The sequence below is a fragment of the Diceros bicornis genome, chromosome 1, assembly GCF_020826845.1.
Source record: "Diceros bicornis minor isolate mBicDic1 chromosome 1, mDicBic1.mat.cur, whole genome shotgun sequence".
Classification (NCBI taxonomy): Eukaryota; Metazoa; Chordata; class Mammalia; order Perissodactyla; family Rhinocerotidae; genus Diceros; species Diceros bicornis.
In genome coordinates this window covers 2,212,135-2,234,005 of record NC_080740.1, presented here as the reverse complement: position 1 = coordinate 2,234,005, position 21,871 = coordinate 2,212,135, and the positions used below count along the sequence as shown (strand labels likewise).

The 21,871-nt window shown below is 44.4% G+C and overlaps 2 protein-coding genes across 5 annotated transcripts in view; one reads left to right on the top strand and one right to left on the bottom strand.

Annotated features, from left to right (window-relative positions):
• PTCD2 (pentatricopeptide repeat domain 2) overlaps positions 1–13,922 on the bottom strand; it is a 29,333-nt gene extending 15,411 nt beyond the window's left edge. The window contains exons 1-6 of the mRNA XM_058559346.1: positions 13,814–13,922; positions 12,536–12,628; positions 8,834–8,963; positions 5,196–5,313; positions 2,177–2,255; positions 1,664–1,755 (exon numbers count right to left, since the gene is read on the bottom strand). Of these exons, the coding sequence (XP_058415329.1) occupies positions 1,664–1,755; positions 2,177–2,255; positions 5,196–5,313; positions 8,834–8,963; positions 12,536–12,628; positions 13,814–13,922 (621 nt within the window). The remainder of the gene's footprint in view (positions 1–1,663; positions 1,756–2,176; positions 2,256–5,195; positions 5,314–8,833; positions 8,964–12,535; positions 12,629–13,813) is intronic.
• A 118-nt stretch (positions 13,923–14,040) lies between these two features.
• Positions 14,041–21,871, top strand: part of MRPS27 (mitochondrial ribosomal protein S27) — a 91,022-nt gene continuing 83,191 nt past the window's right edge. The window contains exons 1-2 of one of the 4 annotated variants that reach the window (XM_058559040.1): positions 14,041–14,126; positions 20,640–20,717. In XM_058559040.1, the coding sequence (XP_058415023.1) occupies positions 14,054–14,126; positions 20,640–20,717 (151 nt within the window). In that variant the 5' untranslated portion in view covers positions 14,041–14,053. Of the gene's footprint in view, positions 14,127–14,181; positions 14,280–14,306; positions 14,550–20,639; positions 20,718–21,871 lie in introns of those variants that run through there. The other 3 variants (XM_058559249.1, XM_058559137.1, XM_058559195.1) reach the window with 3 other exon arrangements.

Below are 21,871 nucleotides of genomic sequence, written 5' to 3'. Positions count from 1 at the left end.
AATCTGAAACACCCATGTAAGTCAAATATCTGAAGACATGAACACTTATTTGAATGTAAATCATGAAAGAATCCCACGAAAACAGAAACCTTAAAAAAAAAATCCAAGAAGGTGAGTGATACACAAACCAGCAGAAAACAACGGTAAAGCCAAATCCTCTTCCTTTGTACACGCTGTAGGTGGACTAGGGTTATGAGGGCAGCACCAGCTCTGCATCTGTGTATCGCTGTCATGACATGATTCACAACTCAAATCCTAAAGTAAAACCTGAATTTGATGCGAGAGGACAGTTCCCAGAATTGGCTTGGAATTTGTAATGGCTGACCAGTTCAATTTTCAACTCCAGTCTCCACTGAGAGAAACAAGTTACTTTTGGACACAGTACAGGGGAGAAAAGTCCTCTGGCCCTTCCTTAGTAATAGCATTAAATTCTCCCCACTTCAGCACACACTCAGGGAGGCATCTTTAAGAAGGTCAGAAAGTCACAGTGTTACCACAATGCCGAATACCTGATGCTCGAGTGTTGTGTTTTGTTGGCCCTCTGTTCCACAGAATCATAAAATGGTACGACCAGAAAGGATCATCTAATTATCCAGTGGTCAGCAAACCATGACCCTTAGGCCAAATCAAGCCTGTGGCTAAAAACAATGTTTACACTTTTAAAGGTTTGTAAAAACAAAAACAAAGAATATGTGGCAGAGGACAAACACAGCCAAGACTGTGCGGGGCCCAAGCCTAAAATATTCACTCTCTGGCCTTTTAGGAAAAAAGCTTGCTGCTCCTGATTCAACTCCTTCATTTCACAAATGAAGTTTCAGGGAAGTTTTTCAATGGCCCACATTCGTCTACCTTGCTTGGCGTTCCTTCATTTTCTGCATAAAAAGGTTTTGTTAAGTTCCCAAAGTTTAAATGGCATGAATGATTACAGTAATGCACGGAACCTTGGTCACTCAGTTATCATCCATTCATTCAACAAATAATGAAGAAACAGTCTCTATGTGCAAGAAGCAATCTTGATACAGTAACGACACAGGGACTTTTAAGTCATGCTCTCTGTCCTCAGAGTTCCTGTTAACACCACATCCATTTACTCAAGGTCAGCGGTGTACCAGGCTCTGTTGAGTGCCGGCACACAGGACCCGCCCTCTCATGGCAAGGATGACACAGGCCTCTACTTAGAGCAGCGTCAGGCAGTGCTGGAAGGGCCCATGTGGGATATGGATGGAGCGCTGTCAGGAGACACTGGGGGAGGAACACCATTGCTGACTTCGCGAGCACAGAGAAATTCACATGAAGACGAAGCAGCCTGGGGCTTGCCAGCCCTGGGAGAGGCCACAGAGCATATTGGTCCAGTGGAGTCCAGCACAAGCCTGGTGGCAAGAATACTCTAAAGCAGAGTGCAAGCCCAGCTGACTGTTTCTCGTTCTCACTGTCTACACAACTGCTAGAGATGGCTGGAAGATGACAAAATTGCTCTTCCCATGATAGAACTGTCTGACACAGCTAACTTGAGTTTTCTAAAAATGAACACATTTAAAATGGAAATATCTGCACCAGATGGAAAACAGACTTCAGAGGAACTCAAGTTTATTTGTAGAGAAAAAGTAAATCCTCCCCCAAACACTATCCGCAATGCTCTGAAAGTTAAGGGAACAAGTCTTACCAGTTTGTAGCAAATGGCAAAAGCAAGGACATAGGTATCTTTGCTGAACTTCACATCTTGGTTTTTCATCTCAATCAGCACTTCCAATGCACCTGCCAAAGTCAGGAGTGGGCCGGCAGTGTTAAATGTGTGTAAGTGAGTTCAGAGTTGCCTACTGCTGATCCCCAGAGTTCTAATCTGTTCAGCACCAACTACTGAAGACCGCATTTCAGCACAATAAAAGCTATCTGTCAAAGTCATTTAGCAATGAACTAAACTTCAAAATAATCAGGTCATATAAGAAGAACTCATATTTTAAAACTTATAATTTCAGCATAAGTACAATCTGGGGTGTTTACTTCATGGCATGACATGAGATGCAATAAAGTTTTCAAATTTAACGAATGAGGTCTCCATAATTTGGCTGCTCCTCAGGAATATAAGGATCATATTTGCTTGGCCCATTGTTTTCCCTAATCGCTATACCAGCAAAGATAGCAGAATCTTTCAGCAAATATATATCGCAATACTTACTTTTATATTTGCCTTTGATAAATAACATATCCATCAAAATATTGAATGATGTGCAGTCTGAGAAGAAACCTCGTAAATGCTAATGAAGAAAAACAATACAGTTGGTTAAAAGTTAAAACTATTAAGGGAGTATTTATCCTTATACTGCATCTTATCTGTCCAGGACTTATTTTTGTGCATATTTTATTCATTTAGCCTCCTGAATTCTCTAATAAATCTCTGGATATACCAAAGATTTATTTTTCAAAAAAATTCAAATGCTGCCCACTCTCTTGGCTGCCGTGCCTTTGGTAATGGGCACACTGACCAAGAGGCAAGAGATCTCTGGGTTTCAGAAATACAGTGAAGAACGTTTCATGAAATGTGACTCTGCCATGCTTAGGAGAAAAGAAACTAGCCAATTACTCCTGGCAGGGGTGGTCCTGGAACCTGGGGGCAGCATATTAACAGGAAACGGCAGCTCTAAGCACGCTGGAGGACTAAGGCAGGAGAGTCTTACACAACTATCATCCTCTTTTGACAAATAGTACAGAATTGATCATTCACTTTTTGAAATAATTCACTAAAACAGTGGTTCTCAACATTTTTTTCTCAACATTCTTAATGCCAAGAAAATGTGACACATGCTATTCAAATATGCCATTAACTGCCTTGCCCACGTTTGTTCTTTTCTGAAAGCCTCCTATGCAGACTCTGTTCTAGGTGCTGAGAATAAGGAAATGACGTATAAGATGCATATCCTGCCTTAAACTCTAGTGGGGCTTATAAGCTAGTGGAGTGTAAATTCTGCCAGGGGAGACAATGAACAAGTGAATAAAACAAGTGAAAAAAGTAAAAACATAACTTCAAGTATCAATAAGAGCTATGAAGAACAATGAAACAGGATAAAGGGACAGAGAACATGCTGGAAGGTGGTCAGGGAAGGCTCTCTGAGAAGAGACCTTAGTGCAGGAAAGGAGAAAGGCTCAATGATGAGGGCGCAGACCAGTCTGAGGCCATGGGCTTGGCATATCCAGGAAGAACAAGGAGGTCCAGAGGGGAGTGAGCAGGGGAGAATGGCAGGAGACGAGATACCAGCCAGGGCCCTCCGGTTCATGGTTGGGGTCTGAGTTCTAGACTATGTATGATGGGAAACCACCAGAACAGCCCTGTCCATAGGAATATATTGCAAGCCACACGTGCGAGCCATGTCTGTGATTCTAAATTTTCAAGTAGCCTCATTAAAACAAGTAAAAAGAAATACATGAAATAAGTTTTAATAACATGTTAGTCAACTTACTAAATCCAAAATATTATTTCATCATGTAATCAATATAAAAATTAATGAAGTACTCTACATTCTCTTTTTCTTCCAAGTATTCGAAACCCATCATGTATTTCACACGTACAGCACATGGAAATCTTTTTTTTTTTTGAGGAAGATCAGCCCTGAGCTAACATCCGTGCTAATTCTCCTCATTTTTTTTTTTGCTGAGGAAGGCTGGCTCTGAGCTAACATCTATTGCCAATCCTCCTCCTTTTTTTTTTCCCCAAAGCCCCAGTAGATAGCTGTATGTCATAGCTGCACATCCTTCTAGCTGCTGTATGTGGGACGCGGCCTCAGCATGGCCGGAGAAGCGGTGTGTCGGTGCGCGCCCGGGATCCGAACCCGGGCCGCCAGTAGCAGAGCGCACACACTTAACCGCTAAGCCACGGGGCCGGCCCAGCATATGGAAATCTGAACTGGCCACAGTCCAAGGCTCCACGGATACACACACGTGGCCAGTGGCTACTGTCCTGGCAGCACTAAGGGTTCCGGGGCCACAACATGTAAGGGTGGAAGCAGGACTGGGTTCTAAGTCACTTGACTCGAGTTCAGTCTATCCTGCTCCTCCAGGGAACCTGCTCATGCACGAATGTTTCATACATAGGCAGGTTAAAAAAACACAAAAACTTTACTTTCATTTCCTTTTTGTTTGTTTTTTTATCATTATACTCATGGTTATGATTTATTATAGTGAAACTTTCATTTTCTTTTAATTACAACATCAATACATGTTTATTATAAAATAGTCAAACAATACAAAAACATATAAAGTAAAAAGTGAGAATTTCCTATAATTCTACCCCCTAAATATAAGCAGTAGTTTAGTGTATATCCATGCAGGTTTTTAATACATATACAGCATACTAAAATGTGAATATGTGTGTATATTTCTTCTTTTAGAAAAAAGTAGGCTCAAACTTATCTGTACTGTTCTGAAACCATCTCTGTGCATACTAAATTATGGTCATTTTGTGTCCTTAAAAGACGGCCAAGCCAAGGGTTAACAACTCCACCAAGGATAGGACACTTCACATGGAAACAGTAAGAGGCAGGACAACTTAGTTATGGAAGTTCCTAAAAACACCAGAACGTTCCTGGTGGCCAGCCCCGGCTCCAAAATCTAACAACTGTCTCTGACCACAGATGAATTTATAATGTCTCTGAGTCCCAGTTTCCTCACTGTAAAATGGAAATAATGATAGTGTCCACCTTCCTGGGGCTATTGCAGGAAACAAATGAAATGAAGCATGTACAGTGCTGAAGCACAATGCTGAGGACATAGTGAATATTCAATAAATAATTACAAAAATAATCATTGTTGTTTTGGTCTTCAGGAAAAGAAAGCCAGAATACGTGGAAGTGTTCTGAAAATGGAAAAGTACTTTACAACGTAGCCTTCAACCAGAAGTGAGAAGCGCGGGTGAAGGACGTGAAGGACAGAATGGCAGCCTGTCCTAACCACCCACTACAGCTCCTCGGAAGAGAGGGTGTCAGTCCCGCGTGTAACCGTGCCTACACCTCCTCCATACCTGTCCCGCTCCTCTGTACAGAGACCTACTCCTCGTCAGAGGCACTCTCCAAGGAACCCTCGCAAATTCAAAGCGAGCTCATTCATCGCCGTCTCTGACAATAACGAGAAAGCGAGCTGCCTGTCCTGACATCCCCAAACCGTCCCACCCTCAGCAGCAGGGAAGGCAATCAGGACGCAATAACCTGGTCTTGGATGAGCTCCACTGCAGATTCCTCGAGATCCAGCTCGTAGCACAACCTCATGAACAGTGGTCCAAACTTATACTCTCCCAAGGTGATGTTTCTGTTCTCCGCGTGGTACCTGGCAATCAAGAGTCAGTGAGGCAAACGGTGGGACATGGGGAAGGACAGACAGACCGGGGCATCCGCTCTGCTAGGTGCTGGGGACATAAACATAAGGCCCTCTCCCGGTCTGGAGCAGAAGTGCAGAACGGAGGCTATCAGAGGAATCTTGGAGTGCAGAAGTATAAACAAACAACAGGGTTTGTTAGAGGCCCAATAGCCTGTGAAATAAAAGAGAGGAAAAATGGACATTGTAATCATCTTCTCAATTGACCAAGAACCCCCTACGACCGAATGTGAGGCTACGTCGGGAACAGCAGGGGCCCTGCATCTGTCCGCCCATTGGAATGGCACTGTCTCTGTATGGGCCCCACTTGGAGGAGAACAGAGGAAAGGGGTGGGGCGACGCTCTGACCCCTCAGGCTGGCTTTGGCCCATCTGGGCTGGCAGACAACCCACAGCTGCACCTTACAATTGAGACTTTTCTCTCTGCTTTTCCCGGCTCGGGGAAAGGCATATGCCAGCTATAATCACCCAGCTAAACAAGTTAAATGCAGTTTGGAAATGTCAGTTTTAGGAAAAGGCTAATTTCAAAGACAGTGACGTCTTACACGTGGCTTGAGATTTCTTCCAGTGGCCAGTCTGCCAATTAGAACTGCATGCAAATTGCTAGCATAAATTTACTTTCAATAACCAACTCTTTCTGCTTGAGACACAAAGACAATCTGGTAACAAAACAAGTACCTCACGATGACACGTAAATCAGATTTTGGGAAAGTTCAGTCGTTATGTGAAGGAATCACAAACACCATGGAGAAAAGCTCTGACTTTAAAAAACAGAACACTCTTTAACCTTCTGCTGAAATCACTGAGGCAAGTCACCGTGGCATCCTGAGTAGTCTGTCCTCAGCACACACACCGCCGAACAGAATGATGATGTACTCTTCAAGATACAGTTCATGACTCAAGTACGGAAGTTACAGAAAATATTCACTGCTTCATTACAACAGTTATGAATTATTATATCAAAACATCAAGTTGTATGCCTTAACTAGATGTAATTTTTTTTTTTTTTTTTTTGTGAGGAGATCAGCCCTGAGCTAACATCCGCCAATCCTCCTCTTTTTTTGCTGAGGAAGACGGCCCTGGGCTAACATCTGTGCCCATCCTCCTCCACTTTATATGGGACGCCGCCACAGCATGGCTTACCAAGCAGTGCGTCGGTGCGCGCCCGGGATCCGAACCAGCGAACCCCGGGCCGCCGCAGCGGAGCGCGCGCACTTAACCGCTTGCGCCACCGGGCCGGCCCCTAGATGTAATTTTTATTTGTCAATTACACCGCAACATAGCTAGGAAATAAAAGAAAAAAGCTATTAAAACGCAATCTACAGTAGAGATTAAGGATTTTTAGACTCTTATTCCAAACTGACAGCTCAAATCCCCTTTCTACTCTTCTACTTACTGCGTAACCGTGAGCAAATTAATTAACCACTCTGTGCCTCAGACCCTTGTCTGCAAAATGGAGACAAGAGCACTGAACTAAGAGTCTTGTGAGGATTCAAGGAGACGACGTGCCTGGCACACAGCAAGTCGTCCACGCACGTTAGCTCTTACAAAAGGCAAGGCCTGCCGAGGAAAACATCTTTAAAAATCAACATATTTCAGTAAATAGTCTTATGAGAAACTTGTGCCAGATTAAAAACAAAACAAAGCAAAAACAAAGGCTTTCCCAATTTAAACGACATGTACGCTAACACAAGTGCAGGAAGTCGCAGGTAACGTATCACCTCAGAAGGTCAGAGGGTCTAAGACTCTACAAACCAAACCGCAGCACGCGGCAGGATTTCGAGGGGAGTACGGTGCTCTCATTCAATAAACAGCTTATGTTGCGCTCACTGCTCTTCTTCCCAGCGTGGGCGCCCGTCTCAAGAGGGTGAGGCAGTGGACCCCTACCTTCCCACTTCTCCAGCCGATCGCCAGTCGACGGAAAGAGCAGCAGCTGGGCAGAGAGCCGTTAGCATCAATTAAGGAATTATGAGTCATACCTGAATGTTTATGACAAAAATTGGAAAGAGTATTCAGAATTTTATCCTGTTTTATGACTTTTGTAAGCATCTGACAGCTTTGGGTACTAAAAAGACGACTGAGAGTACAACAGGCCAGAGGGTCTCAAATGACTAAACTTGGTGAAACTGAAGCAGCAGAGTTAGGTTTGCTTATACACTGTGACGATAAACCAGCACAGCCCTTCTGGAAAATCATCTGGCAGCTTGTATTGACTAGCTTTAGAAAGTTCATGCCCTCTGATCCCAAAAAGGAAATAAAGAATAGGTTTTATGCATAGAGTTGCTCATCATGGCATTATTCATACTGGTGAAGAATTAGAAATAATTTAGACATTCAACAATAGGAGCACAGTTAATTAAAATACCTAACAGACGATGGAATCTTGTATAGCCATTAAAACACGATTCCTACGTTAACAAGCAAAAACATTTATGCTATAATACTAACTTAGAAAACAAGAAAATATCATTATATATACAGTAAAAATCACACCATATAAAATCAACCCTACCAAAACCACAAAATTTTTATGTGAAAAAAAATCGGTGAGAAAACATATGAAAATATTAACAGCGGTTTTTCTTGGATGTGGTAGATAGGCCACCACCAATTCCTCTCCTCCCTGTACGCGCACGCTGCTCCATCCATCCAGAGGCAGAATCCCTCCCCCCACCTTGAATCTGGCCTGGCTGGGGAACTTGCGTATATGAATACCTTGCATTTCTCTCTACACATGCACAACAGAAACGCAGGTCTACGTAGAGATATATATACTGTTTAAAGAACAGTAAAAAGAAGCAATGAACTTAATTTCAGAAATGAAGGCTGTGTATAGTGTCACACTGTCCCCGAGGAACCTTTGCTGGTTTCCTGACAGCAGACTAAGAGTCCATACAAGTTCCTCCTGACGCGGGAACTCCGACAACGGATTGGAGAGGATGGGACACACGGGCATTAGCCTGGGGGAGGGAGAAGACTAGGAGCCCCGTGAGGGACGCTGAGGCCTGAGCCAAGACACTGGTAATGGGCCGGAGACAAGAGACGCCGGGGAAGCAGGAGCAGACGGAGTTCCTACTTGTCAGGGAGGAGAGCAAATGAGATCGGGGGAAGAGGCTCCCGGGTATCTGTCCTGAGCGACTGGTCAGTGTGACGGAAAACACAGCTAGTGGAAGAATTCGTGAAAGCTGAACGTGAAGACCGAAGGGACACGTAAGAGGGGTTAGCGAACAGGCCGCTGAGTTCCTGGCATGAATCTCTGCCCATCCTCACACCTGGCACGCAGCAGGAACCCAGGAAGTGTTTGCTAAATGAAGGGACAGATGTCTGGAGATCAGGCAGGCACCTGGACCGGAGATTTATAAGCCATCAGTATAGGGGCGACAGCTGACACCCTGGACGTGGATGAGGCTGTTCAGGAAGAGGACAGAGCGAGAAGGGATGAAGGCCGGCAGAGCTCTGGGGAAATGCCTCACCTGTGAATGACGCTTTTAGCCAGCTCCACATCGTCCTGGGACTCACAGAGATGAAGAAGGGTTCTCAACTCCTCCCTCAAGATGAGCTTGTTCTGGGTCACTTTCTCTTCCAAGTCTCTCAGATAGGATTCTGAAAGAAAGAACAGTGTGGTGGCCATCTCTCAGGCTGACTGGGACAGCAAGGAGTCTGACCTCAGGGAGAAGGGGAAGCCGGAACCTGGCACACTGCAAAGGGGCCCCAAGAGGGGCTCATGGCCACGCAGCTCCCATCACTGGCTGGTCTCCTCCAGAGCTGAGTGTGAGATGGTGCATGAGGCCCAGCATCTGCATCAGAGGGGTCACAGGCCCAGGCCCCACTCAAGACTTTCTAATAGAGAATTTCCGGGAGTAGGAGCACAAGAAAATGCATTTTTGACTACCTGGGTGATCCTTATGCACACTCAAGTCTGAGAACTAATGTCCCTGAGGCTTAGCCCAGAGAACTGGATCTATACGTGACTCACAAAAAAGAAAAAAAGAAAGAAAATGTAACCAAGATACCCAAACCATCAAGTGGCGGGGCACCTAGCAGTAAAACGTGAACTGAAGATGGTTGACCCACGTGGTTGACTCACATGATTCAAGAACACTTCACGTCTCTCACTGATTCAACTTTATCTCATTCATTCCTCTTGGTCTCTCTACGCAGCTGTTAGAAAGCACGCCACAGCACTATATAATGCACAGGGGTAAAACACAGTGCTCTAGACAGCAGCAAACACTCTGCTAGTAACAGAATCACTTCAAGGTAATCAGTCTATCTCTGTCCCACGTCTTTTTGTGTCTCCTGTGGGGACAGTCAAACGCCAAGAGGAAACCCTGCTTCTTGGCGTTAGGAAGGGACTGCATTCTGGTCAGAATGGGGGTGAGACGCAAAGGCAGGCACAAGCAAGCATCTGCTTTCCAGAAGGCAAGGTTGTTCTCAGTGCCAGAAGCTGCCACGAAAAGTCTACAGGATTTGCTCCAAGGCCCAGGGCTTTGAAGAAACGCTGTTTAAAGGAGTGGCACAATACACATTAAAGACACAAGATCGGGAGGCTGAGGCAGACGCTGCTCTCAATTCACAAGAAAGAAGGCCCAGCAGGTTTGAGTGAACGCAGTGGGTCCTCCGGTCTTTATCTGCAGAACCACACAGTGGTTGAAGGTGTTAGAGATGGAAGGTCCTGGGCTGAAATCTAAGCTCTGGTGCTTGCGTGCTACAGACACCTTGTCTGTGAGATGTGATTCCTCACGTGTGCAGTGAGGGTCATGACACTGACCTCCTGGGGTCATCCTCAGATAACACAGCACAGGGCCTAGCAGACAGTAACCACCAGTAAGTCACAGACAAGACTATCCTCATTCTCATTGCTTCTGTCACCTCAGATTCAAGAGGACTTAGTCTATTAAATATTTCTAAACAACTTCCAATCTAAAAGATTTCAATGGGCTAAACTTACACCTTGTAATTCTTAATCCTTAATAAACCTTAAGAATTCAACATTTCAACAGACATACTTTGTATTTTAAAACATATCAGTCAGGATTCAAGGGCTTATCATTTGTTCATATTCAGAGGTGTCCTTCCTGTGGGAGACACAAGGAGGGACAAGGTATGGTTCCTGCCCTGAAAGAGCCTCAAGTCTACTTGAGACGGCAAGAGATGAGTTCACAGAACTGACTGAAAACAAGGGTGAAGGGGCCGACACGTGACTGACTGTAAACACCCGGGAGAGGAGAGCAAGAGGGGCGGCAGGAGCGGACCAGGCTGGGTGGGAGGGGAGCGGTCCCAGAGGAGGGCGGGGCTGGACAGGGCTGGGGAAACTGAGAAGAGCGGGGACACTGCAGGTCTCTAGGAATGGGAATCGGCACAGAATTCGGGGAGAAAGGTGGTGAGGGGAGAACAGTGAGCAGATTAACAGGAAATCACACTACAGAAAGAGCAGGGCCACGATGGAAGAGCGGGGACGCCGGGGGCAAGTGTGCACGAGACGTGGTGTACAACGAGTACCACTGCGGGTTCTTATGACGATGAATTGTCAACCGGATTTTATAAACATCAACCTGACAGTGGAGCCCACTGACACATTATATTCACTGCCTTCAGAACATATGCACAGCTGACGCAGCCTTAAAAATACTACGACAATTGGAGATAACAACCAGACAATGATATGGAGCCCTAACTCTGCAAACTTCACAGGGCTCCAACAGACCTGGGGCAGAAAGTGAGACTGAAGGAAAACCTAGATTGAGTCGACTAAACTGGAGGTTAATATATTCTCTCCCATGCTCGGCGGCCTAGTGGTTAAGATCTGGTGCTCTCACCACCAAGGCCTGGGTTTGTTTCCCGGTCAGGGAGCCACACGACCTGTCTGTCGGTTGTCATACTGTGGCGGCTGCGTGCTGCTGTGAGGCTGAAAGCTATGCCACCAAGATTTCAAATACCAGCAGGGTCACCCATGGGGGACAGGTGTCAGCGGAGCTTCCAGACTAGACAGACCAGGAAGAAGGACCTGGCCACCTACTTCCGAAAAGACTGGCCATGAAAACCCCGTGAACAGCAGCAGGGCATTGTCTGATGGTGTGCTGGAAAGTGAGAGGATGGCATAGAAAGACCGGGCAGGGGTCTGCTAGACCCCTGGACACAGGGTCGCTAGAAGTCGGGTCAACTCCACGGCACTAACAACAACCACCACCACCACCACCACTACCACCACCACAACCCCGCTCCTAAGACTTATCGTCTTGTCCCACAGGTAGTTTAGGTAACAGTATGAGTGGTGGAGCAGCAGGGAGGACTGATCTCTGGGGGACTGGACTGTCAATCAGGTGCTCATAAACATCTGACAGCGAGAGGAAGCAGAGGGGAAAAGTTAGCAGAGACAAACAGAAGAGTTGTTAAAAGCCAGGAGTGTGAAGTACCAGGAAAAACACAACGTGCAAGGAGTGAGGGAACGAATGCAACAAGATTTCCCAGATGCTGAAAGGGAATGGGACCTAGGGTGGTGGTGGTGTGTTTTAGCTTTCTATAATAAAAATTTTCAAATATACCCAAAAGCAGTGAGAACAGCATAATGACCTCCCACGTGCCCATCACCCAGACTCAACCACTATCAACACTTTGCTAATTTCTTGAGCCTACTGACCTTTCCAGCAGAGTAGAAAATGTGAAAATGCATCATCACACACAGCACTGTTTTATTTCATTTATATATAGATCTATATGTGTGTACTGGAGATGCAATGTAAAATGTATTTTTTCCTGAGGGTTGCATCAAAAAGTCTGAAAGCCAAGCACCTGGAGCAGTTCTTCTCAGACTTTACTGTGCATGAGAATCGCCTGGGGCCTGAGGTTTTCTATCCTCATTTCTATCAACCGCCCAGTTGCTGCTGATCCTTGAACCTTATTTTGATTGGCATGGATCTAGAGAGGATTGGTTGCAGCAGTAGTTTTAGGATTTCTCTGGGATCCTAGGATAAAGGATAAGAAGAGACCTGCAGACTCTAGTAGTAGCAGAGAGTGAGATGAAAGTGCATGAAAGCATAGACTAGGAAACTAAGAATGAATCGTCTCCACTTTTCCTGAGACATAAGGTCCTTGAAGCAGAGACTGAATGGGGATAAAGACAGGAAAATTGAATGAAAGCTCAATAAAAGAATTAACAAAATAGATTCAATTACCTTTGGTGCCAGGAAGATTACATGCAATAGCCACCTTCTTATGCTGAAATTCTTTTAATTTCACAATACTGTCTGTAAGTAGATATCTTTTAGCTAAAAATCAGAGAAAGAAAAAATAAAATCATTTGACTGTTTTATACTTAGCAAATAACACGAGTACAGCTTGATTGCCTCCTTCTAATAACTGATCTTAAATCTTCATCTAGTACAAATAACTCATCTAGACGGGTACAAATATGACAGTTGCCCTGGGGGGAAAAGACATCTCCAACTACCAGAGAATGCAAATCTTCAGCCAGACAAGTTTTGTTTGTGTGTGTGAAAGGAGCTGGTGATTAACTGTGTATGGAGACAGGCTGACAGGAAGCTGGGATCCAAAAGACAGACATTCATCGTCTGGTTAAGGGATAACAAGAGAATTGAGAAAACAACAACAAAAATGAAAGGCTATTGTTTAAATGGAAAACAGGCATACCCAGTTTTGGTTTACCTAGGTAGAAGCACAGAGCGTAGTGAAAAAGGTGTAGTGTGACCATTGGAATTCCCAGTTCTGTCATCTGTGAAATGAGTTATGGCCTCTCAGATTTGGACTCTAAGAATCCTCAAGATCCATCAGAAATCACTGACCACGATTTGGGAGAGAAGGCGAGTTTGGGAAACATCACCATTTCTTTAGGATGCTCGCTGTGCACGGAGTGGAGCTTGGCCAGAGAATCATCCACTAAAAGAGCTCTGTGTGCCCCAGTAACAAGGACACAAGAAAAAGTGCCACTTCTTCATGGAAGGGCGTCCACAGGAGTGGTTACACAGGACTCCACTGTGGCTGCCTGGGTTCAAATCTCTCCTCTCCCGGCTCCCTGCGACCCTGGGCAAATCCCTCCACCTTGCAGTTTGCCCCTCTGCAGAGGAGAGAAGTACGGCACCTGTCACTGGTGTCGCGCGGAGAAAAGGAATTAATGTCTGTAAAGTGCATCAGAGTGAGGCCTGCACGAGTCGGGTGTTTTATTACCATTCACGAGCACTGTCACGAAAACGTCAGGGGTAATTCCTCAAGGAGGACCCCCCGCCCCGGGTCCTGCAGAGCCGCACTCCGACCCCGGCAGAGCGGTGCACCGGCGAGGGGTCCCCAGGGCTACCACGGCCCAGGTCGAGCCCCCGCCCTCCGTCCTTTGCTTCCCCGGTGCACAGGCGTCACGACACCGGGCCCCGCAGACACCGCTCCAGAGGGCAGAGCCCGCGCTTCCTGTCCCAGCCCCTCCCTCCCGGCCCGCCCGGTACCTCCGAGGGGGCAGCGGCAGCAGGCGGGGCCCGAGCCGCCCGCCCCGGGACGCACCCAGCTCCGCAGCGCCCGCAGCAGAGCCAGCCTCCGCGCGCACGCGGCAGCCATGCTTGCCGGGCCGCACCGACTCGCGGGGCGGGGGGCGTCGGCCGACTAGGCCCCGCCCCTTCCTCGGCCCCCGCCCCTTCCGGCCCACAGGCCACCACCCCCGGGCCCGTGTCCCCTTGGTATGCTCCAAGATGGCGGCCCCCATGGCGCGGCACGGGCTCCTGGTGGCGTGGAAGAAGCTTCTTCCTGCTCCCGCCCTGGCAGGTGGGTGCTGCTGCCTTCGTGGGCTGCTTCCAGAGGCCCCGGGGAACTCTTCCTTGAGTGAGGGAGCGATGGGCTTTCAAGAGGGAGGAAATGTCTCTGGGATCTAGTTGCCAGAGACACCGTCCGGGGTGTCTAGTAGCACGGAGAGGGGAGGTAAGGTCTCTGATCCACCTCCTTCCCTAGAATAATGGTATCTGCCCATCCAAAGGTGCGAAGAGCAGAGGAGTCGTGGCGTGAGAGCTTTTGCGTATGATTTGCTGGGTTTGTGTGTTAGGGTGGTCTTCATTTTGCTGACCGTGAAAAGCCCAAATGGCCCACCCCAGGGCTGTGGGACCATTCTCCCCGCTGAGGTTTCCTTCCCAGGGACGTCGTAGATGTTCTGCTTCACCCCGCACTGTCCAGGCCCCTGGTCTTCACTTGGCGGTAGGGTTTTTCAGAGCTAATCTTTCTTCACCTCATGTCCTTGGGCACATTTGATTGACCTTTCTTTGCTACATTTTTCCACGTGCAGACAGTAAATGCTAATGGTTACTTCTAAAGCACTTTGATGTCTGATGAATGGCAGCCCGCTAAAAATTGGTTTAATTGATATGCTGATGAAGACATTGGGAAAAAATGTTTAATATTTACGGAAGCTAAATTCCGATCTAGTTAGCCACATGTAGCTAGTAGCTCCGTCAATGAAACAGCACAGGTATAACCTACCACAGGGTCACCAGTTCAAGCTAAGACCAAAATGCTAAGTGGAAATTCTCTCAATTCACCCTTATCTATCTCCATTCCCTTGTTAGAATGATTGCCCCTAAATGTTCTAAGCAACCATACTTCCTGATAGACAATAATCACAGTTGATGTTTCCACTGCCTGTTATCTCCTCTTTCTGACATATTGCCTGTAGCCCCTATGAAAAAGCAACACATACACTCTTGCTCACACTTTAGGCACAGCCATTAAATATCAACGTGAAGCCTAATAGTTGGCCACCAGAGGTTTTCTGAGGATTCACTGGTTGACCTAGCTGGTGAAAATATTTAACGCCACACGCTGGGAAAAGCGGTGTGCACAGTACCTGGCACCTGAGTAAGAGTTAGCTGTTGTAGCTATTTACTAACATGTTTAATGATTGTTAGTAAGTAACTGCTTTTCAATTTAAACAAGACCTTGGATTGTCTGTCAGGGAGAGGATCATGGTTGCTTACAATGTTTGGGGGTAGTCATTCTAACAAGGGAATGGACATTAGATAATGGTGAATTGACAGAATGTCCAGTTAGCACTTTGGTCTTAGTTTGAACTGGTGAACCTGTAGTAAGTTACGGCTGTGCTATTCCATTGTGGTAGCTACTAGCTACATGTGGCTATTCAAATGAATTAAAGTAAAATAAAATAAAGAATTCAGTTCCTTGGTCATACTAGCTACATTTTAAGTGCTCAGTAGACACCTGTGGCTAGTGGCTACTGTATTGGACAGCTCAGAATTGAACATTTCCATCATTACAGAAAGTTGTATTGAATAAGCACTGGCTTAGACCATAGATGAAAGGAATCTTGTAATCAGGAACTGGAAGCTATAAGGCAAGTAGTATAAGTACGTAGGATAGTGCATGATGGGCCATACAGATCGGAGAATGCTCATAAGGAGCTTGACTTTAAGTCATCAAAGTATCTTGAACCATTACAGGATAAGACAGGAAGAATATTCTACTGTGTACAAATTCCTGTTGAATCAGTATTGGAACACTTTGGTGCTTCCATTGATTTCTCCATACAACATGATGGAGAAGGGCAACTAAAATGATCAAGAGGATAAAAAGAAAATTTATTGAGATGAACCAAAAAACTGACTTCAATATCTGAAAAGCCTAGAAAGGGAACTTATCAGGCACCTATTACATAGTGGATATTAAGCTAGATACTTAATATATGCCCTCATTTAAACTATGATACAAGGTAGGCAGTATTTCTCCATTTTACATGTGAAGAAAGAGGCTCGGGGACCTGGTGTAACTTGCCCACATTTTTCTAGCATTTCTTAGCAAGGCCAGGATTCCAGCTTGGACTTTGTGACCCCAAAGCCTGTCTGTGTCCACAGTCACACTGCTTCCCTTTGGATGGAAAACACTTTTGGAGACATTTGACCAAAGGCCAAGATAACTGTAGAATGAGTTAGGATATGGACAGAGCCAGTCAGTTTTCACTAAACTTTGAAATTCTGGTCCTTGGAGGTATCTTTTCAGAATTAAATGGAGAAAATATTTCTTTTTATGGTGGATAGTTATCTTAGAGAATATGGTTGCCCCCAAAACTGACTGGCTGAAGTGTAAGCAGGTTTGGGAAGAGTGTATATATACCCTTGGGTGGCATATTCAGAGTGGGATTAAACAGGCTCAGAGACCTCGACCTGTGAGGCTGTTATCATTCTGTCCCCTTGCTGCTTCACTGTGGTCTGAAGGTCAACATCATCATCATCGCCTGGGAGCTTGTTACAAGTGCAGAATCTGTCCCCACCCCAGACCTCCTGACTCAGAGTCTGCATTTTATCAAGATCCATATGCACATTCAAGTTTGAGAAGCTGATTTAGATTTTCCACTTGGCCATTGTCCACCCAGTTTAATGTTCTGACTTTATAGAAATTTTTTCATTCTAATGTTAATATACAACCTTGCAACTACTATACAGTGATGGGAAGAACTTTAAATGGTGTCGTTTATCAAGTATCGCAAAAAGATGAACATCTGCTTTAAAAGGCTTACAGAAAATGGAATGTGTCTTTCTGAAGGTGTAATAATTTCCTCTTGCTGCTCTAACAAATTACCACAAATTTGGTGGCTTAAAATAACACAGATATATTATCCTACAGTTCTGCAGGTCAAAAGTCCGACACAAGGTCTTAATGCGCTAAAATCAAGGTGTTGAAGGGGACATGTTCCCTTTGGGAATCTCTAGGGGAGAATCTGTTTCCGTGCCTTTTCCATCTTCTAGAGACCACCTGCGTTCCCGGTGATGGTCCCTTTCTCAGACATCTTTGAAGTGAGCAGGGGCAAGTCAAGTCCTTCTTAGATCACTGTCTTTCACGAGTCACACTCACACCTCTTCCACTTTTAAGGACTTGGTAATTACAGGCAACAACAATAACACAGGACAATCGCCTCATTTTAAGATCAGCTGGTTTGCTGATCTTAATTCTGTCTGCAATCTTAATTCCCCTTTGCTCTGTACCCTAACATATTCACGGGTTCTGGGGATTAGGACATGGACATCTTTGAGGAGCACATTATTCTGCTTACCATACTTGATAACTCATTCCTCTGTTTGTCATTGGTTTCTATTAGGAAAATTTTCCATTTGCCAAATTTAAATTCTTCATCCTTATACCCATTTCCCTTTGTTCTATCCTGAATGGAGATGGAAAATGATTACTGGTTACGTTCTTATAAAGCAGACATTAAGAAGTTCATATATATAAAGTTGCTGGGCCTCCCTTTTGTAGCTTCACTAGTCCTAATTTATTTTGCTTTCAGGTCATGTGATCCCCTAGAACAACTGCACACAGAGGACATTCTGGGACTCCTGTCTTTCCCACCATCACCTCCCCCTCTTTTTTTTTTTTTTTTGTGAGGAGATCAGCCCTGAGCTAACATTCGCCAATCCTCCTCTTTTTTTGCTGAGGAAGACGGCCCTGGGCTAACATCGGTGCCTATCTTCCTCCACTTTATATGGGACGCCGCCACAGCATGGCTTACCAAGCAGTGCGTCGGTGCGCGCCCGGGATCCGAACCAACGAACCCCGGGCCGCCGCAGCGGATCGCGCGCACTTAACCGCTTGCGCCACCGGGCCGGCCCCTCCTCCCCCTCTTTTTGTCTCCCAGTTGAAACCTCTTGAACATTGATCTAGATAATTGTCTTTTCTGACTCCAGAATATGGAGAGGTGATTTCTTATGCTCGCATAAAGCATATGCTAGAAGAAGAAATAGAAAATAAGTGAGAAATTACAATAACACTAAGTAGAGAGCAAGTCACTGGTCTCCTGGAGTATAGAGCTCACCAGTCCTCTCCTTAGCTCATGCTCACGTGAAGAGGGCTGCACTTGTTTCCCACAGAAGGGAGAGATCCTTCTGGTTTCAGAAATTGAAATTCAATTTGTATAGAAATGCTGCTATAAAGTGTGACTCGGTTATTGGAATTGATTCTTTTGGTTCCGTGGCAGAGACTGTCAGAGCATGTGGGGACCTTAGCTATCACCCAGTTCAGCCCCTTCATCTGCAACTGCAGGGTCTGAAGTTTTCTACCGGCTGGTCAAACTCGAACGAAATCCCAGGTCTCCTCACTCCTGACTTGGTGCCCAGCTACACCTAACATAACGCCATTGATTTTATTCATCCTTCTTGGCAGGTCTAGGAATGTAACTAATGATTTATAATATCGTTTCTATGAAAAATGTATTCTAAATTCCAAACATCTAATCATTTTTTTTTTTAATAATCTGTTTGAAATGTAGGCACTTTTTAATAGTTACTATTTTTCTTAATGTCTTAGTTCCTCTTTGAGACAGTTTTTGGAAGCCTTTTCATAGTATTGCATCATTGCTTAAGCTTTAGACGTCAAATTTAGACATATTATTCTAGTAAAGGCCTGACCTGTGCTTAAGGTAAGGGAGGGATTGGTTTGTATATAAACCCACACAGATGTGTTTATATTTTTTTTGGTTGCCAGAGGGATAGAGAATAACAGCAGCAAATATTGTGTTTACTCAACCCTGCCACCTACTTATGTTTGGCTTATGGCCTGCTTTGACCTGTAGGTAATTATCTGCTGTTCATTCTTCTTTTTTTTTTAAACAGATTTATTTAGATATAATTCACGTATACAATTCATCCATGCAGTGGTTTTTTGTATATACACAGAGTTGTGCAGCCATCACCACAATCAGTTGAGGATATCATCTTATTTTCATCACCTCAAAAAGAAACCCTATTTCCATTAGCAGTCACTCCCCATTTCCCCCAAGCTTTCCTCACCCCCTACCCCTCAGATCTAGGCAACCATTAATCTGCTTTCTGTTTCTGTAGATTTGCCTTTTGTGGATATTTCATATAAATGCAATTATATGATATATGGTCTTTTGTGAATGGCTTCTTTTTCACTTAGCATAATGTTTTTGAGGTTTATCCATGTTGTAACATTTATCAGTACTTCATTTCTCTTTTTGCCAAATAATATTCCATTGTAAGAATATATCATGTTTTTTAATCCATTCATCCGTTGATGGATATTTGCATTGTTTCCACTTTTTGGATATTATGAATAATATTGCTGTGAACACATGTGTACAAGTTTTTTTGTGGACACATGATTTCATTTCTCTTTTGTACATACCTAGGAGTGGAATTGCTGGTTATATGGTAACTCCATGTTAACATTTGGAGGAAATGCCAGACTTTTCCAAAGTAGCTTCACACTTTACATTCTCACCTACACTGTATGGGGGTTCCAGTTTCTCTACATCCTTATCAACAGCAGTTATTATCTGTCTTTTTGTTTATAGTCATCCTAGTGAGTGTGAAGTGGTATTTCGATGTGTTTTGCATTTCCCTAATGGCAAATGATATTAAACATCTTTCCTTGTACTCGCTGGCCATTTCTGTGTATGTGTATATGTGTGTGTGTGTGCTTATATATAGACACACACAAATATTTTTTTAGGAATGTCTTCAAATTCTTTGCCCATTTTTCAGTTGAGTTGTCTCTTTAAATTTTGAGGTGTAAGAGTTATTTATATATTCTAGATTTGAGTCCCTCATCAGGCAAAAGATTTGTGAATATTTTCTCCCCTTCTGTGAGTTGTCCTTTCACTTTCTTCATGGGTCCTCTGAAACGCAAGGTTTTAATTTTGATTAAGCTGCCATTCGTTCTTCTCATTCATTCCTTGAGCCCATGTTTTCTGAGCACTGCCCATGCTGGTCATGGTGCCAGGTGCTGGGAGTACAGCTCTGCTGTCTTGTGGGTGACCTCAAATTTGCGTTGTTGGGTTTGTCTTATTTACCACTAGGGTGCTGGGCGACTGGGTAAGATATTACTCCTAGTGTTATGCACAAGAGGGGTAAATATGCTGATCCAAGTCAGATGGAAATGTTTTTAGGCCTAACTGATGATTATAAAGCATTCAATTAATGAGTTAAGCAACAGTTCAGCAAGCGTTTGGGGTTCTCAGGAGTTCTAGGGTTCACCTAGGCTATAATTTAGTGGAAACAAATGCCTTCTAGTCCTAAAGTTATAGGAATAAAATTACCAGCATTTTTACCCATAACATTATTGTATAAATTTTCACAGTTTCCTGCACTTCTACTTGTTAGAGGTTGAATGTATTTTGTTGTGAACTGAATTGTAAATTATATGATGTTGGTTACAGTATCATACTAGAATCTTTAATGACAAAGGTACGTTTAGTAAAACAGGTGTATAAACTGAACCTGTGGTGAAACACGACTGTTGAGATCGCTGTTTTTCCCTCAGGTAGACGATGCCTGCTTTCTGCAGCTTACGTGGACAGCCACAAGTGGGAAGCGAGAGAAAAAGAACACTGTCACCTCGGTAGGTACCTGTGGGGCTGTCATATGCGGCATTTCAGTCAGTCCATGTGTTTATCATCACATATTCACATGATGTGTGAATAAAATGATGCTTTTATGAAGAGCCAATTCAGATAAGCACATTTTAAGTCTTAAGAATTAGACTGTTGTTTCACACATGGCAAAATCATTTTTGCTATCCTGCAAATTTCTATTTCTTTTTGCCTTGACAATTAGTCTCCCTGAGTTATGTAAACAATTCTTTTCTTTCTTGTTTTTTGTCCATTTTTATCATATAGTGAGTTACCATGCAGCCTGTTTTATATTATCTGCAGAGAAAAATGTATTTTATATTTTGATCCTTTTTTATTGTCATTTCTTAACTTGTGGTCTTCAGAGCTCTTTCTGAAGAGCTCTGGTTTCATCACCAGGTGACAGAGAGATTTGAAAGCAGTGTTATAGTCTCATAGACATCATTTGGGAAATAGTTGGACAGCATCTTCTGAGGCAGTAGGCTCCTAGCTACACTTCTTTCCCTGTTCTTATGTCACAGTACAGATGGCAGCCTTTCTCTTATGAAATAACCAGGCCTAAAAGAAATCACTGACCCTCTGAGCACCTTGTAGAAATGTACATACTTCCTATATGTAATAAATATCATATATAACATCATTAGGACCTGACATAAGGTCCATCATTAGGTCTGACATAAAGTCAGACCATTGATGATAGTTTTTTGGGACTGATGTAACTTTTTGATCAGTTCCAGTACTGATCTAATACTTTCCCCCAGATTTCTTTCTCTGCTTTTTCTGATTACGTTAAAGAATAAGGACCCTCCGTGTTTAGGGAGGTAGCAGTCTTTTGTCCTGTCTATAACAGCTACCTTGGGGGGGGGAGGTGAGGGCAGTTCACAGAACTCATTTTCTCCCCTGATAATGTGATTGCAAGGGCAGAGTTGGGTTGTGAGCTCTGGAGTGGGTGTCTGGGTGGGGCCAGCTAAAGCAGAGCTGCAGAGAATATGAAGATGAGGAACTATATGCTTGCATGAAGTGTGGAGTCACTGTGACCGACAGAGAGAAATGCAGATGGATACACATGTGGCGTACAGGCAAAGTCAAATACCAGGAGTGGCATTATCATAAGTGACACAGTTTTATTCACAAAATGGTGAAC